The 18,153-nt window shown below is 41.9% G+C and overlaps 1 protein-coding gene across 1 annotated transcript in view; it reads right to left on the bottom strand.

Annotated features, from left to right (window-relative positions):
- BCAS1 (breast carcinoma amplified sequence 1) overlaps positions 1-18,153 on the bottom strand; it is a 135,660-nt gene that overhangs the window by 47,623 nt on the left and 69,884 nt on the right. The window contains exons 6-7 of the mRNA XM_006839322.1: positions 13,814-13,969; positions 12,807-12,851 (exon numbers count right to left, since the gene is read on the bottom strand). Coding sequence (XP_006839385.1) covers positions 12,807-12,851; positions 13,814-13,969 — 201 coding nt within the window. The remainder of the gene's footprint in view (positions 1-12,806; positions 12,852-13,813; positions 13,970-18,153) is intronic.

The following is an 18,153-nucleotide window of genomic DNA, read 5'->3' as shown; positions in this document are numbered from 1 at the left end:
TTTTTTTTTAAATATGCACAGATTTTAGTTCTGTGTGGTGTTAATTTTGTCCTTAGCAATGTGTTTTTCAAACATTCTACTACGAACATGGATTTGTGTTAAATCTTGGGGTGGGGTGGGGAGTTAAGATCTTTTCCTTTTGAAAAAAAAAAATAGAACATTTCTTTTTAATGATGTTCATGCAACTAATTAATTGGGAACACGGAGTCAATTAATTAGGAATTAATTAGGAATCAAGGTGATGTTAAGTGGTTCTAAGCTACTCATCTCTGGGCAGTTTTGACCATGTCGCCATTAATAAAAACAGGTGGAACACCCACTTCCACGTATATGTGCTGATGTATATGAAGGGGCTTCAAAAGTCAGTGGAAAAATTCTATCATATTTCACTTCCATTTTTCCACCAACTTTTTGAAGCCCCTTTGTATAGTATGTACATGTATTAATTTCCTGAATAAGAAACAAGGATTGAAATACAGATCATTTAAATAGGAATTCTGAACTTTTCTTTCTACATCCCATTTTAGAAAGCATTGATTTAGTAGGTTACAACGTAAATATAATAAAACCTGTGAAAGCTGAAATTCAATGGTACGACCCTGTTTTCTAGGTCTCGTGTTTTCTGCCTATGATGGGGGGGGGGGGCAGTTTTACCACTTTCCTGGTCATTTTCCACAGTTGACAGGTTCCTGCTTTCACAGGTGTTCCTGTAGCAGATATCTAGCTTGGAACTCTGGGAAAGGGTTTGACTAGGAAGATCATGGCACATCCCATTGCTTCTCATTTAGGGCCAGCCCCACACCCTAAATGTATACTTCTCCAAGTGCTATTCACTCAGTTCATATGGTCCTAGTCCCGCTCTCCTTCTCTCTCCCTTCCCCCTGTCCTACTCTCTCATTGTCCGAGCTGCAACCCAAACCCAGGACATTTGACTTCTTTAGGGGCCAGGCTGCTCATTCTTGCTAGCTCCTTGAGTCATGGGATAAAGGACGGGTTGGGAGAATTATAATCATCTCTTTCTCTACATGGGTAAATACCAGCACTAAAAAATTCAACACTAGAGTCCCTTGAGCCAACCTTTTTGTTTGACAATGTTTTGCTTCAGGGACCTGTGACTCAGGCCCTGGAAATTCCCAGGGGTGTCAGTTCTTTGATTACATTTTCTCACTAAATAGGTGGGGGTGAGGGAAGCTGTCAGTAAAAGTGAGATGTGGACAAAATTCAAGAAGTTTCATCGTCTTTCTGATGTTGGAAAGATTCTTGGCGACCTGGTCCAATGGTCCCAGTTCCACATATTCAAGGCCCATGAGCTGCCCAATGTTAAGTAGCACAACCGAACTCCAGTCTGGACGTGTGGCTAGGGAGTTTCCCACGGGCAGCACTTTGTCTATAAAACGGGTGTCTACAAATAACGTGACATTTAACAAGACTCCGTATCTTCCATGCTGGCTTTTTTTCATACTAAACAGAACTCATTTATTGAGGCTGAGTTTGAATTAGAATTTAAAGGGGGCAAAGTATAGAAATGACTTTAGTGAGGGCTGGAAAGTCAAAAAGAAGCTCAGTTATATTTCAGAGTATGAAACAGCACAACATTTAAACGTTTGTCTGTATTTCATACACAGTGAAGTCCAAATGGCCTAAATTGGGAGATTCTGTGTGCTGTGTACCAGGAGGCTTCAAAAAGTTCATGGAAAATGGAATGAAAAGGTAATGGAATTTCCCCATGAACTTTTAAAGCCCCCTGAAACGGTCTGCAGCTCCCGGCACTGTTTTTGCTCTAAATAGTGATGAAACCAAATGAGCCTGTCTAAAGGGTAAGTGGAGTCCTGGGGTGGTGCTGTGGGTTACTGTGTCAGACTGCAAAGCCTTTTGAACTGCAAGGTTGGTGGTTCAAGCTCACCAGCTGCTCCTCAGAAACACTTACAGGGTCGCTATGGGTCGGAATCGACTCCACGGCACTTTACAACAACAAAGGGTAAGTACCTCCCACCAAGTGTCCTCCCCCCTCCACTCCCAGAACACATGAAAAAGAAGTAGTATTTATCCATTTAAGAAGCTTTAGTACTGAATGGGTTATGAGCTGGGCTGCTAACCTTAAGATCAGTAGTTCGAATCTACCATCCACTCAGTGGGAGAAGGATAAGGCTTTCTGCCTCTGTTAAGATTTATAGCCTCGGAAACCCTATACAGGGTTGCTATGAGTCAGAACCGACTCCACGGCACAAAACCACCATTTGTTCATGCATTCAGGTGCACTGATGGAGTTTACTATCCACTTGGAGAGGCGGCAAGCAAACAAATCATTCCATGTGGAAATGTCAAATTTCAGCTCTGAGAGGTGCTGCCCAGGGAGAGAAGGGCCTTCCAGGGTTTAGAACAGGGAAATGGATCTGGTGCTGAAGGAAGGTTTGAGTAAGAAAGAGAAGCCTGTGTTATGGCTCAAAAGACAGCTGGAAATTACCTGGGGGTGGGGGTGGGGGTCCGTGCACAGGGAACAGCATGGTCTACAATCGGTGGCTAAAGGAACTGTGGTCTGGGATGGCAGAAAAAGCCACAAGTGGTTCAGTTTGCCCAACATCAACACCTCCCTTTTGCTTCCCTGGGAGAATCCCTCCTTAGACAGTGTACCTGGAGGTCAGGGTAGAAACGCTGTTTCTATCTCTGGTTGGTGAAGGTCACTCATGGGGCCTGCCAATGGCATTAGAGTAGACGTTTGATTGTGGGATGGCCCTATGAGCTTTCATTTCAATTCGGCTGCTTGGTTTTTTATACTTCGTATGCTGTAGTGGTTACGAATTGGGCTGCTAACCTCAAGGTCGGCAGTTTGAAACTACCAGCTGTTCCACGGAAGAAAGATGAGGCGTTCTGCTCCCGTAAAGATTTACAGCCTTGGAAGCCCTGTACAGGGTCGCTATGAGTTGGAACTGACTCCATGGTACTCAACAACAACAATGCTGAATATCTGTTCAGTTCATGGCTGTCCCTTAAAGCCCACTCGCCCAAAGACACATGGGAGTTAGAGAAAAGCCTCACCCCATGCTCAAATTCCAGCGCCTCTTCTGGACATGTCAGGTTTACTGAATCCCTCTGGCTTCCTGTTTTCCATGCACCATTTTGCTCCCTGACCCCCATCTTCTCTCTGCCGAGTCCGGTTGGACCACAACTGCTTCTTCCAGACAAATGGCTAACCTTTAATTCTGATGTCATGGTAACACTGTTCCTAGCCTTAGAATGCACTAACAATGGCCCAGTAAGGCAGGGACTACTTACGACCATTGTACAGGTAAGTGCATTTAAGGTCTCTACTAAAGGGACAGAGTTGACATTTGGGTTGAGAAGGTGGATCCCAAAATCAAGTTCTTAATAAACACTCTAGTCTCTACTGTCTCCACCAAAGCCAGCTGTCCCCCTACACTCCTCTACCATCAACAATGGGGCAAGTCCCATAATGTATTTCCAACAAGGGCCATATCACGGGGGTAGAACTTGGTTTTGAGTGGGGGAGTATGATAAAATAGCTATTTACAAGGTCTGTGGCTCTTCAACAGGTCATAGTATTATCTGTGATATTAAAATTCCATGGTAGGGGCAAAATACTACAAGTGTATCTCTCTCTGTCTCTCTATTTGTAACAATGCAATAACTATGGTTGTTTAGGTGCCATATGTGTCACTTCCAACTCATAATGACCCTATGTGACCTAGGAGAACTGGACCTCAGGATTTCCTAGGCAGTCATCTTTACGGGGCAAATTGCTATGTCTTTACCCCATGGAGCTACTGGGTGTATTTGAACCACTAACCTGTAGCAGCCAAGTGCTTAACCATTACACCAATAGGCTATTTCTAGCTCCTACATGGCACAGAATCTGGCATGAAATAAGTATTAAATGAGTAATCATATGGAAGCAACCAGAGAGAGATTCCCACAGAGATCCTACTGATTGATAGGATTTCCACATATTCTCTCCTTACTCAGTCTCAGAGTTACAATCAGAAACTATGAGCCTGGCTTTTCTCCCTGCCCACACCTCTCCTCTCTTCCCCAAATGCTATCCTGCCAGTGTCAACCAACTTGATATTCTTTATGTAAAAGTACAACGCTAAAAAACCTCCAACCATGTGTATCACAGACCATCATCAATAATAATAGGGCTGCCAGAGTTAGCAAATGAAAATACAGGCTGTTCGATGTGAATTTCAGTGAACTTGGAATTTCAGTTAAAGATGAATATATATATATATATATATATATATATTAGTTTAAGTATGTTCCAAACATTGCATGGAACATGCTTATACTTATGTAAAAATGATTTGTTGAACTGAAATTTGAATTTAATCAGGTGTTTTATATGAAGGGGCTCCAAAAAGGTCATGGAAAAGTGGAATTCAAAGATGGTGGAATTTTTCCACAAATGTTTTGAAGTTTCCTTGTATTTTATCTGATGTTCCTATCCATGAAATGCTAATGGATAGGATTTGGAGACTGTACATCAATGGACCTTACCTTCTTCTTGCGTGAGTTGTCACCTTGTTGTTGCATTTGGGTTGTGGGAGAGGGGAAGGGTTACAGGAGGTAGACATTACACTGAGAACCAAGAAGCAATGGATGAGTGGCAGAGTTTATGAATCACACAGACCAAGCCAGTGGCTGATATTTCAACTGTTTTGCAGAGAAGGTGGGCAATGGGAAAACCCATGTGGGGAGAGGAACATTTCTGGTCCTGGCAGGAACATTCTAGAACAATGCCTTGCCTTGTGTGCATGCTGCCCTCAAACATTGGAGAAACGTGTGTAAAGGTCTCATTCCAAGTGGCCCATGTGATTAAGCCAAGAAAAGAGCCCCAGATTTACTAAAGTAAAGCGGACACTTTTATTTATAGTAATAGATCTATTTCACTGAGTAACTTCCCCCCCACCCCCGCCTCTTTCCTGAGCTAAGAAAATTCTTTTGATAAGAAGAGAAATTGAGACATAGAGAAACAGACCCAGTATTGAACCAGATTTAGTGCCTATTGGGTTTTTCTTGGTAAAACCTTGAACTGGCCAGGATTCTCCGTTTCCTGCCATAGGTTATGACCCCATGGGGACTGAGGATGAGGATCACACCTGGTCATTATGCAGTAAAGTCCACTGATAGAATCTGGTGGGCCAGCTCTGATGGTCCTGTTCCCTTAACTTTATGGATGGCGGAATAAGCAAAAAAGGATGAGAAAAAAATGTCCCAGTGGTTGCTGATTGTCACCGAGTCAAGTGTCATTCACAGCGACCCTGTGGAGCAGAGTAGAACTGCCCCATAAGGGTTCAAGGCTGTCGTGTTGATGTGATCAGATCACTTGCTCATTTCCTGGAGGGGTCTCTGGGTGGATTCAAACCACCAACCTTTCAGTTAACAGTCAAACACTTAACTGTTGCAGCACCAGGGATCCTGAGGGGTAAAAGGCGACTAGCTGTACTGAACTGCTGCATAAACGAGAATTCAGAACCACTGGAAACCGGCCCCTTACTTTAATTGAAATAAACCTAAAACATAGACTGAATGTTACTCCAAGTAAAACCTCGAAGGCCTTCAGTCTGTGTTACAGTCCCTGAAAGGGATGTTTCTTGCCCGTGGTGCCAGAATCCAATCTTTCCCCTAAATGAACTTCTGTGGCAAGACATGAGACCGATGATGTTGGGGAGCCCTAGCTGTGGTAATGCAGTAGTTATGAGTCGGGATGCTAATCTCAAGGTCAGTAGTTCGAAACTACCAGACGTTCCATGGGAGAAAGATGAGGCTTTCTGCTCTATTAAAGATTTGGAGCCTCGGAAACGCTATGCAGGGGTGCTATGAGTTGGAACTGACTCCACAACACACCACCACTACCACCACCAGGTATAATAACATTGAACATGGGTGGGAAGAGATTCTACAGACATGAAACTTTGCAGTATATGAAAGGAATGTTTTAATGAAATGCAGATCTGGGCGAGGTGGGGTAGGTCGCAGATGTCTTAAACTTTCAAGACCCTCTACTCACACAAGCTTTATGTGGGAATTGAGCTGGCTGGGTTCCTTTGTGTGAGATTTCTGACATGTCTCACTAGCAGCTACCAAACTGTCTCCTACAGACAGTAACTCTACTCTTACATTTTCCCTCCGCCACTGTGGTAACGATTGCTCCACCTTCTCTCTTTAATACAGAACAAAACATGTCTGTCTGGAAACCGAAGGGCAGCTTCTGAACATCGTTTGTCCGTGCAAACATAGAGTCAGCTCCAAGAACTGGCTATGGAGCTTTGATTTGCATACACAATCCCTTAACTGTAACAGTCAGCTGGGGGGACAGTTCTTAATCATTTCATTCAACTTAGAGGAGAACGGATGTTTTCAACCAGCTTCGAAGCTGGCCCAGCTCAGGGGTCCTTTTAATTGATGTTCTGAGACCCACAGTGGAGTTTCTAACCAACTGGGTTATGATCCATCCCAAATGGAATTCTATGTTGGTCTCACTCCCCAAGGGCATTGAGGTATCATCGTCTCTGCTTTCATTCATTGCTTTTTTGTTTGCTTTTTCCAGCTTGGGCATCAATTTGGGTTCAGAATACACATAGTTAGCGGTAAGAATGGATGAACACACTACACGAGATACAATTGTTATCTTGAGGTTAGATGCAGATGTCCCAATGTATAGGAAGCATGCCTTTGAAGGCACCAGAGATGATTTTAGGAGGGCCAGAGATATGACATTAAATAGTGAAAATACTTTCCTCCTTTCAATTCTCATTTAACGTTTCTTACAACATTCGGGACTAAGTCTCAGTTTGGGCTCCCATTGGCACATCAATCACCGTTTATATAAGAGAGAGTGGGCATCGCATCCAAGTAGTGAGAATGGGTCTATTTCTTTTGATTCATTATTTATTTTTAATACAAATAAATAACAACCAAAAAGAAATCTTACCTTTAAAGATATGGTTGAAATTCAGCTAACTATCTCATTTATGAATGAAAATTTGCAAAAATATTATACTCATGCTTCATAATCTGTTTCATGATTCTGAATTTTGCTCAAAAAAAGAAATCCCAAGTATTCACATAAAATAACAGAATTGAATTAGCTCGTTTCTTTGGTCTAGTATCTTTAAAAAAAAAAAATTAGCTCTATTAATTGTTACCTTTCTTTTATGAAAAATGATTCTGGATTTCCATGTACGTTGTTATCCAGTGTCGCTGGGTCAGTTCTGACTCACAGCAATCCGGCTAGAATTTCTGAGGAGCAGCTGTTGGTTTTGAACTGCCAACCTTATGATTATTCCAGTACTTTTTCTACAGTGCCATGAATCCATGGTTTCTATGTATTGTGCAATGTAAAATTTCCTTGGAAGGAAATGGGTCAACGTAAAGAAAACCACGACATAAATAATAGTATTAACTGGCAAGAACGGTGAAAATGGTATGCAAACTTCTTACAAATGGGAAACACTGAGTTAGAAGAATTAATTTCAGAACCCTGGTCCACACTAGGGTAGAACCAAGCTGAGCATTTATAACTAGGGGACTTATGAAATCATCAGAATTTGAAATCACATCATCTTCGACATTTGCCATTGAATCGATTCTGACTCATGAGGACCCCAGGGATGTCAGAGTAGAACTGGGCTCCATAGGGTTTTCATTGGCTGGTTTTTCTGGAAGTAGACCGCCAAGTCTTTCTTCCCAGGTGCATCAAGGTGGACTCGAGCCTCCAACCATTCGGTTAGCAGCTGAGCGCATTCACTGCTCACACCAACTTGAACTCCATTTTCGTGGTGCCAGCCACCGGAAGTTCTTTTGTCATGGAAGCAGAGCTGGGTTCCCAGAGGATGGCTTCGGCACCATACGGTGAAGACCAGGGTTCTTTGGTTTTAGTTGTTTCCTCTTACTGTAAGCAAATACAGACCTTACGCCTAAAGAACTTTCTAAAGGCCAGTCCTAGCCTGGGGCTGTTCAGGTGCTTGTTCTTGGTGCCTTTTGCCCGGATCTCGGATGTCTTCTGACAAGCTTGTCCATCACAGATATTCTCTGTTTTGGATGCCTTTTGAGCAACAACAGTGCAACTTAGAATTTGTTTCTAAAGAAAATCATTATTTTTTCTATTCTTTTGAAGTGTATGAACACATTCTGTCAACCACCTGCTTTTATACTCCCCAACCACAAAACACCAGATGAACATTTATCTTTCTAAAACTCTCAAAGACAATTTGCTAAAGAGAACATTCTCAGTTGATTTCAGGTACACATGATGTTCAACCAGGAGATCTATTTAAATGATGAATCGGGCAGCTCACCTGAAGGTCAGCAGTTCGAAACTACCAGCTGTTCCGCGGGAAAAAGATGAGGCTTTCTGCTCCCATAAAGTTTTATAGCCTCGGAAACCCTGTACAGGGTCGCTATGAGTTGGAACTGACTCCACGGCACATAACCACCACCACCACCACCAGATGAACCCAACTCCATTTGCTAAAAATGATCAAGGGCATTAAAGCTCCATCTACATGCTACACATTATGTAGACAAACTTGTAAAAAGAAAAACCAACGCAATCCCTATGTGAAAGTTTTAAATATCTAACTGGTATTGTGACTGAAGACCAGAAGAGTTGTGGGATGACATGAAGAACATCATACAGGAAGAAATCAAAAGGTCATTAAAAAGACAGGCAGGAAGGAAGAGACCCAAATGGATGTCAGAAGAGACTCTGAGATTTGCTCTCCAGCACAGAGATGCTAAAGCAAAGGGAAGAAAGGAAGATGTAAAAGAGCCGAACAGAAAATTTCAAAGGGCAGCTCAAGAAGACCAAGTCAAGTATCATAATGAAATGTGCAAAGACCCGGAGTTAGGAAACCAAAGGGAAGAGCACGCTCAGCATTTCTCAAGCTGAAATAACTGAAGAAAAAGATCGAGCCTGGACGTTCAATATTGAGGTATTGTATGGGCAAAATGGAGTCTTGGTGTACTGCTGTAAGGTAAGCACTGGACTGCTAATCACAAAGTCATCCAGTGGTTCAAACCCACTAGCCACTCCTTGGGAACCCAATACAGGGTGGCTATGAGTCAGAACCAACTCGATTGCACTTGACCACAACAACATGGGCAAAATATTGAATGAAAAAGGAAGCCTCAAAAGATGGAAGGAATACACAGAGTCACTGTACCAAAAAGAAATGGCAAGTGTTATTTTAAGAGGTAGCATATGATCAAGAACCAATGGTACTGAAGGAAGAAGTCCAAGCTACACTGAAGGCATTGGTGAAAAATTCCAGGAATTGATGGAATACAAATTGAAATCTTACAACACACTGATGCAGCACTGGAGGCACTCACTCATCTAGGCCAAGAAATTTGGAAGACAGACAGAGACAACTGATTAGAAGCGATCTGTATTCATGCCCATTCCAAAGAGAGGTGACCCAATGGAATGTGAAAATCGTCAAACAATATAATTTATTTCACATGCAAGTAAAATTTTGCTGGAGATAATTAAAAAGCAGTTTCAACAGTATATTGACAGGGAGCTGCCAGAAACTCAATCTGGATTCAGAAAAGGACGTGGAACGAGGGATATCACTGCTGACGTTAGATGGATCTTGGTTGAAAGCAGAGAATATCAGAAAGATATTTACCTGTGCTTTATTGACTATGCAAAGGCTTTCAACCATGTGGATCCTGACAAGGTATGGATAACATTTCAAAAAATGGGTGTTCCAGGACACTCATGAGGAGCCTGTACATAGACCAAGAGGCATAAATTTGAAAAGAAAAAGTGCATACTGAATGGTTTAAGATCAGGAAAGGTGTATGCTGGAGTTGTATCCTTTCACTATACTTATTCAATTTGTATACTGATCAAATAATCTGAGAAGATGGATTATATGAACAAAAAGTGGCATCAGGATTGGAGGAAGAGTCATTAACAACCGGCAATATATAGATGACAAAGCAAAGAGGACTTAAAATACTTAACTGATGAAGATCAAAGACTATAGCCTTCAGGATGGATTTTACTTCAATGTAAAGGAAACAAAAATCCTCACAACCGGACCAAGAAATAACATCATCATAAATGGAGAAAAGATTGAAGTTGTCAAAGAGTTCATTTTGCTTGGCTCCACCATCAACACTCATGGAAGCAGCAGTCAAGAAATTAAACAAATTACATATTGCAATAGGCAAATCTGCTGCACAAGACTGCTTTGAAGTGTTGACGAGCAAAGATGTCAGTTTGAGGACTAAGGCGTGCCTGACCGAAATCATGGTATTTTCAATAGCCTCATATGCATGTTAAAGATGGACAGTGAATAAAGGAGACTATAGAAGAATTGATGCATTGTTTGAGTTACGGTGTTGGAGGAGAATATTGAAGGTACCGTGGACTGCCAGAAGAACAAACAAATCTGTGTTGAAAAAGTAGCCAACATGCTCCTTTGAAGCCAGGATGGTGAGATTTCATCTTTTATGTTTCTTCAGACATGATATTAGGGTGAAAACCCCTAAAGAAGGATATCATTCTTAGAAAAATGGAGGGTCAGTGAAAAAGAGGAAGACCGTCAATGAGATGAACGGGAACAATGGCAGCAGAAATGGGCTCAGGTGTAGCAACAACTGTGAGGATGGCACAGGACCGGGCAGTGTTTTGTTCTGTTATGCGTACGTAGGGTCGTTGTGAGTTGGAACTGACTAGACAGCACCTAACAACAGCAATATTGTGAATGGGAAAGAAAGAATACTTTTAGACCAATGACTTATTTCTATATCTGGGAATCAAAGCTGATGAGGAATTGGCTTTCATTCTCAAGCTGATCTGTTTTTATTGAATATTTAAAACTTCTTGGTACACAGTACCATGAGCAAACATCTCAGCGGTCTCCCAGAAGATCAGCTCTCCCAGGCAAAGGAATTTTCTCTTGTGAACCAGTCTACTGAGCCAAAGTCGGGGGAGACTGGAACTGAGACAGTCTAGTTACATCCTCTCAAAAGGTTCGAGTTGAGTTACAAATGACTTAGAGTATTGAGGGCAGGGAGAGGGACTCATAGCGTACACAAATCCTGTTAGGGGGGCAGATGGGAAGATGGGAACATGGTGCAGTCATTTCAAAAGCACCAATCTAAGAGCTTGGTTAGACAAAATGTGAAAAAGGCAAGGTATGAGAACCAGGGTCACAGAAAAGAGGTTTACTTGTGGATGTAACAATACCTACATGCACACCTTCCTTTGAAGCCCAGCTCTACCAAGCAGGCTAGCTGTGGGGTACGTTTGGTCGGAACCACATTCTGTTTAAGGAACAGTCTGGGTCCATGGCTAGAGGAAGGGGGGCAAGTACATCAAGCCACTTGGTTGGAAAAGCCACACAATACACCCCCACACTTCACTGTTTATCATCTATTCCTGCTGACCACGTGGCTTCAAACAATGCAGTCCACAGAATTACAAGAGACACATTTCGACTCAACCATTCACTGAACTTGTTCCTCACTGCCTTGAAGCAAATGAATAATTGCATAGGAAAAATGTATTCCGATGACAAGAACATAGGCATGTATTTTTTAAGTGGAAGAAGAAAATCCTGTTGAGCCAGTCAACAAAGTACAAACATCAAATGCACAGAGAAGCTTGTGAGAGCCGGAACTCAACATGACTTTTGTGTCTTTCTACCTTGGACTGGTTTCTGGGTTACACAGGTTCCGGCTTTCGCAGTTTTCACTGTAATTAAAAAATGGCGTTTGACCCATGTTGCACATGGTAATAGAAAAAAGGACCACCAGCATTTGAGAGCTCTGTGGCTTACAAGGCCTTCATTCAGTCCTGGGCTTGGGTAGGTAGAGGTTTTTAAATTAAAAAATTTTTTTTATGGTACCCATTTTACAGAAGTGGAAACTTGAGTTCAGGTAGGTTAGATCACACAGCTATCAAGTAACAGAATGGCAGCATACATACAGGTCCTCAAAGATAAAACCTAGACTCCTTTCACAACTTAGCTGCTACAAATATGGGTAGCAGATGTACCGGGCTGACAATGCCATTTATTTAGTGCCAAGTGTCTTTCAAAGCACTTTTGGTTTTGAAAAGAAGGATGTGGAACATGTAGGTGTCACCAAGTTAAACTTTGCTTACAGTTCCCGTGAAATTTAAACCATGTGCTCTATGAGAGGTAATGAGTCTTGTCATGTATAAAGCAAAACCATCTCTAGAAAGAGGTTGTTCCAAATCAAATTTCTTTTGAGAACTGGTTGCATCTCGAGGGTGACCGTGAAAAATCCACACTCCCCATGCTATCCTAGCTCTTTGACATCTTCCCTCATTAGGCAAGTGTCCAGCCAAGACGGATCCATTTCACCAAACAAATGCATTTGCAGTGATGGGTTTATTATTTTTTTTTTCAAATTACATAAAAAAAACTCTGAAAATATAGCTCCTTTCTTCTACTTAATTTGAATCTCATCCCTTCCCTTTTCCAAGGCTAATTTTTTACTACACCCCTTGGATCTCTCTGCACACAATGAAGAACAATATAATCTTTATTACTCTTTTCTTATTCCAGATAAGAAATGGACTATTGTGATATTATTTCTGCAAAACTGGTCTACCTATCAAAGTCTCTGCTATAATTTTCACTAAGATAACCATTAACGTAAATGAGACATTTTAAAGGCAATCAAATTGCAATAGTAAATCTCTAAATAAGTATCCAGACAAATAAAATTCAAGAAATAAATAAGCAGATAAAAACCCAAATCCAATTCTACGCACAAACACAAACAAATATACATCCATCACCTACCATGTCTTCAGGATCTTTTTTTGTTTCAGCTTTGTTAGATGAAACCTTAATTAAAAGTTGGAGAAAACCGAGGTTAAAAAGCATACTTCTTTAGGGTGATTTTCAGTTCACAGAGATTTCACTTTTCCAATAAAGAATGAAATACATCCTTTCAGATGGGTGGAAACCCAAGGACTTTTGGGCACTGTCTAGGTATACAAAAGGCAACATTTAAGCTAATAGATTTCCTATTTTATATGGAAACCCATGATATATACACATGCACTACAAATCTGACCACATTCAAGATTATCCCCCAGGAAGGCCACATACTTATCAATGACTCTAATATCATTCCAAGTGAAGGCACCACTGTTTGGTGTGTGTGTGTGTGACCCATTCTATTGACTTGTTTGTAGACTTGCTTTACTGTTTGGCATTAACCTTGGCATTCAGAAACAGCCTGAGCCCATTTGGAGCTGTCTGCTTACTGATGCATGCATTCCTCCCACACTGTTGGAGTATCTGCCTTGTACCAGGTCACAGACACTGGGGAGTCCATGGTGAGCAAGCAAGGGAAGCCAGGTCTCTGCACGCATTCCATTGAAGCAGTAGACTTAGGTGTAGCAATACAGAAAGTGATTTTACAAAGCATTTTATTTGCCATTTGAAATGGCAAAATTGCTTTGAAGGGCCAACAACACAGCGAGGAATTTCCTGATTCTATTTATAACCAATGACCATAGACATCATCCAACTGCAGTCGAATTCCATTATGATACAACCTGTGTTAAATGACCAGGACACGCACTGTTCATATCATGGTTCACAACTCCGATGACTCCTTCACTGAAGTCCTGATGTAAAACCATTCTTTTACGAAGCACATCTTGTCCCTGTTCGCCGATGTTCTGGTCACACCACGTTGCGCATCCATTCAGTACAGTAGAATTAGATTACGCATCATTCTCAGCATTAACAAAACCTTTGAGCAACAGGGTTGAGGCAAAGAAGAGGAAATGACTTACCAGAGTTTTAAAGAAGCTCATGATGGAATTATTTTCTGCTGTATTTGTAGTCTGGGGGTTCTCCTTTTCAGTGTCCAGCTCTTCAGGGACCTCCAGGATAGAAGAGCTCAAAGGTATGACTTCCTGTCCTCCCTTTTCCTTGCTGTCAACTAGGTCCTAGGAGCAAAACAGCGTTTTCACAGTTGCAACTTGTTGAATGTGAACTCTCAAAGTATTATTTTTGCTTCACACCCCTTCCTCCTTATCCCTCATTCCAGCCATACTTCTTCTGCCCACGGGTGTGCAGAACAATCAGGAGCTTATGAGAATCACACTTGCTTCCCCTCCCCCCTCTGTCCACTATAGTCAGCATCGGCACTTGGTTGGAGGGACATTGTTTGGAGCTAGAAGGTAATGCACGCAGCAGCGCCGGTTGGATTCCCAACAAAAACTCCTTTCTCATAATTCTGCAAAGAGCTTGTGTAAGACACCAATATTTTCCATCATTGTGGTCTCCTAGTATAATGATTTGTACATGGTCCCTAGACATACCTCTATTTGTTTTCCCACAATCCCTGCGGTGGTGGATTACAGCAATTAAAAAGAACTAGGCTGGTGCTGGGAATTTATAGGTGTGAGGAACATAATATGGTGATAGGTTCTCTCATCTTACAATGCTTTGGGCCCGTTCTACTTCCCCCGTCTTCAGCCACTTGACTTGGCCAAACCACTGCCGCCTCTCATGAGTGGAACAGGCGCCTGTCTGTCTGCTTGGGCCTTTGCTGACGTCCATCCATTCTTGATTCAGTAGATCCCACCCTCACGCTGCTTCCCATAGCCTTTAGAATCAGGTCCAGACTCCAACAGAGTCTCTAAGTCAGCAAGGAGGCAAGCTTCTATAGTAGAGAGATTATCAAGGCAAGGGGGCTTCGGGGAGATGATTCGGATGGCCTCTTTGAAAACGAGACCTGAAGACGTATGGAAATCACCCATTGGTATCAAGAAGGGAAGAATACTCCAGACAGAAAATTCTGGGATTGGAAATTCTAAAGAAAGGCGCAGCCTGAAAGAATGACCTAAGGAAAGAGTAGCATGAGCAGGCTGGATTCCTCTATCTGTGGTCCAGAAAAGTTCTGGGCACATGCTTGGCCTTCCATAAACCATTGTTAGAAGACTGGGATTGTCTACATGGAATCTTAGCATGATGCACTGTACAGCAAGTTCAGTCTGAACCGCAAGGTTGGTGGTTCAAGCACACCAGCTGCTCCTCAGAAACCCTATACAGGGTTGCTATGAGTTGGAACTGACTCAGCAGCACTTCATAACAATACTCTACATAAAGGAGTCTTTGTGGCTCAGTAATTAAGCTCTCAATTTGTTGTTGTTGTTGGTAAGTGCCGCTGAGTCAGTTATGAACCATTGCGACCCTGTGTAGGGTTTCCAAAGAGCGGCTGATGAGCTTGAACTACCAACCTTGCAGTTCAAATGGCTTTGCAGTCTGATGCATTAACCCACAGTGCCACACCAGGACTCCAAGCTCTCGATAGCTAACTGAAATTTTGTTGTGTGCGTGAGTCAGTTCCTGCTCAGAATGACCCTATGAGTTCTATGGGTTATAAGCCATGAAGATGACACCCTAGGAAACCCCTGAGGGGAGGAGGGGATTCTTCTTTGTCCTATATGGTTGCTTTGAGCTGGAGTCAACTCAACAGCACTCAACAAGGATGGTAATGCACGTGACTGCCTAGTGGCTCATTTATCCCGGAGTGTGGTGCTGCTACTGGCCAGTTGGGTGAGGACAAAACACAAACAACAAAACCCACTGCCCTGGAGTCAATTTCAAATCGTAGCAACCTTGTAGGATGGAGCAGAATGGTAGCATAGGGTTTCCAAGGCTATCGTTTCTATGAGAGCAGACAGCCACATCTTTCTTCTGCAAAGTGGGTGGTGGGATCAAACCTTTCAGTTAGCAGCTGAGCACTTAACTACTGAGCCACCAGAGCTTGTATGAGGACTGGACGGAGGAAGAGAGAATTCTGTAGATTTCTATTAACAATTATTAATGGATTCCTTTTGATCTTGCTTTTGATCCCCTGGATTTCATTTTTATGATGTTGAAATTTTACCGTTTATACTACACAAGTTTGTCTAAGTTGATACTCATAAAATGACACCTGGCAGTTACCCTGGGACTAGAAATTCATCAGGTATTCTAGATATTTGTGATTCATTCTATGAAAAGTAGTAATAATAATTTTTTTCCCCTTTTTCTTAGAAAATGGATTTCACGAAGCTTAAAAAGCAATACTAGAGGGTATAGGTGCAGAATTGCTTGTAGTCATTCAAAGCATCCAAGTAGGAATATAGTAATATAAAAATCTGAAAAGCATCTTCTAAGTGTTCCAAACAAAATGTGTAACTCATTCCTAACTATTTTGAGCTTTGTAGCATTTTCCTAGATGGGGGAGAAAAAGTTAACATTTCTGAAAGTCCTGAAAAGTTTTTCCTTGGTTAATTACATTAAAAGATTTGCCTTTGATAATATTCCTTATTAAACATGGATATAAGTATTATATAGGTCCACTGTTAAAACAGACAATATGTTGCACATTAAATCTGGTATCATGTATTCCAACAAAGCTTAGAAAATAAAGGTGTTGAGGTGGCTTCTGAACTCAGTTTAATAATCATCTCCTCTGCTGACCACTTCTTTACATGGTGGACACAACAGCATGGTATGATCAAATTGCACTGTATACGATCTTTAATGTCACATAACGGTGGATACGGATCTACAATGCCCAAGTCACACAGATTCTTCAGAGCCATCAAGTATTTACTTTCTCCCAAGCGATTCAGCCATCTGTGGCAGAAAGCGAAGGTGCCAAAGTTTTCATTAATGACATTCAGCAAGTGTTTTGTTCTTGGAAGCCTTATTGGCACGTATCCAACACCAAAATTTTTCATGTAATGGGAACATTCCATACCATCATGAACCATACCTTTTCCTGTGCTACCAAAGGTTTCAATGGCATACATTTCTACTTCCTCCATGCTTGTTGTCTCGCCTTCTTTCAAATGGGGACTGTTTTCCCCGCATGTGTTCTATATGGCCCAATTGAATGTCCATTTAGATTACAGATTGGATTCACTTGATGTAGTCTTCCCACCATTTTCAACTTCATAGGATTCCATAACTTCTTGTATAGCCTCACCAACGTCACACAGATGAACATCAATTCCAGTGTTAGTGGCATCTTTTACAGCTTTTACCAATGTATCATATTTGGGATTAAAAGTGACTGTAAAAGCACAATCAATAATCCCACCACTTATGTGTGTTCCAAAGTCTATCTTCCAGATGTCACCATACTGTAACACTGTGTGTCACTGGCATTGGGAGTATAGTGGGCGGCACAGTTATTGGGAGAACACCCAGTAGGAAATGCCAGACCTGCGTTCAAGCCATTCTCTTGGATTAGTTTGAATGAACAGTCTTCCAACTTTTCACATATTTTTATCATTGTCATCCCAGGCTTGATCCAGCTCACAACATATTTTCTAACTTGTTGAGTGCTTCTGAAGCTTCATGAAAATCATTCCAAATCTCTTCACTGGCTTGATGCAATGCTTTCTTTTCTTCACTTCTAATACTCATTTTTAAAATAATGTATTTGTCGTTGGAAATGTACATAGAAGAACATGCACCAATTCAACAATTTCTCCAGGTACAGTCCAGTGAGTCCCTCGATCCCCGGGAACACAGCCATTTTCTCCTAAGGGTCCTGTCTCATCTTTTGAGTTGCTCTTGCCAGTTTGATCCAACAGAGTTAGTTCTTTCCGTCAAAGGAACCCTGATTGTGTAGTGAATTATGAGTTGGACTGCTTACCACAAGGTCGGTAGTTCAAACCGACCAACCACTCCATGGGAGAAAGATGAGGCTATCTGCTTCTGTTGCAGAAAGGTGGCACTGTAGGGTAAGCACTGGAATACTGATCATAAGGCTAGCAGTTCAAACCCACCAGTTGCTCCACAGGAGAAAGTTAAGGCTTTCTGTTCCCGTAAAGATTGATAGTCTCGGAAACCCAAAGGAGCATGTCTGTCCTGCCCTAGAGGGTCTTTGAGGAGGAACTGACTTAAAGGCAGTGGGTTAAGTTGGTGAACATTTTTAACAGCTTTGTTGAGGTGTAGCTGGCATACAATTTCCCAAGTGCCCGACACAAGTGGCATTCATTGAATAGAAGGCAGAGAAGCAGAAGCATCTCCCACCCATGCACTAGCACTGTGCTCCTTACCAGACGTCACCTGCTCTCTTGTCACTTCTTGGTCATCCGTCCTAACAGCTTTGGCTTAAGTCAGC

Source organism: Chrysochloris asiatica, unplaced genomic scaffold, assembly GCF_000296735.1.
Source record: "Chrysochloris asiatica unplaced genomic scaffold, ChrAsi1.0 scaffold00023, whole genome shotgun sequence".
Taxonomy (NCBI): domain Eukaryota; kingdom Metazoa; phylum Chordata; class Mammalia; order Afrosoricida; family Chrysochloridae; genus Chrysochloris; species Chrysochloris asiatica.
Note: the sequence above shows the minus strand (reverse complement) of the source record. Positions and strands in the feature narration are given on the sequence as shown.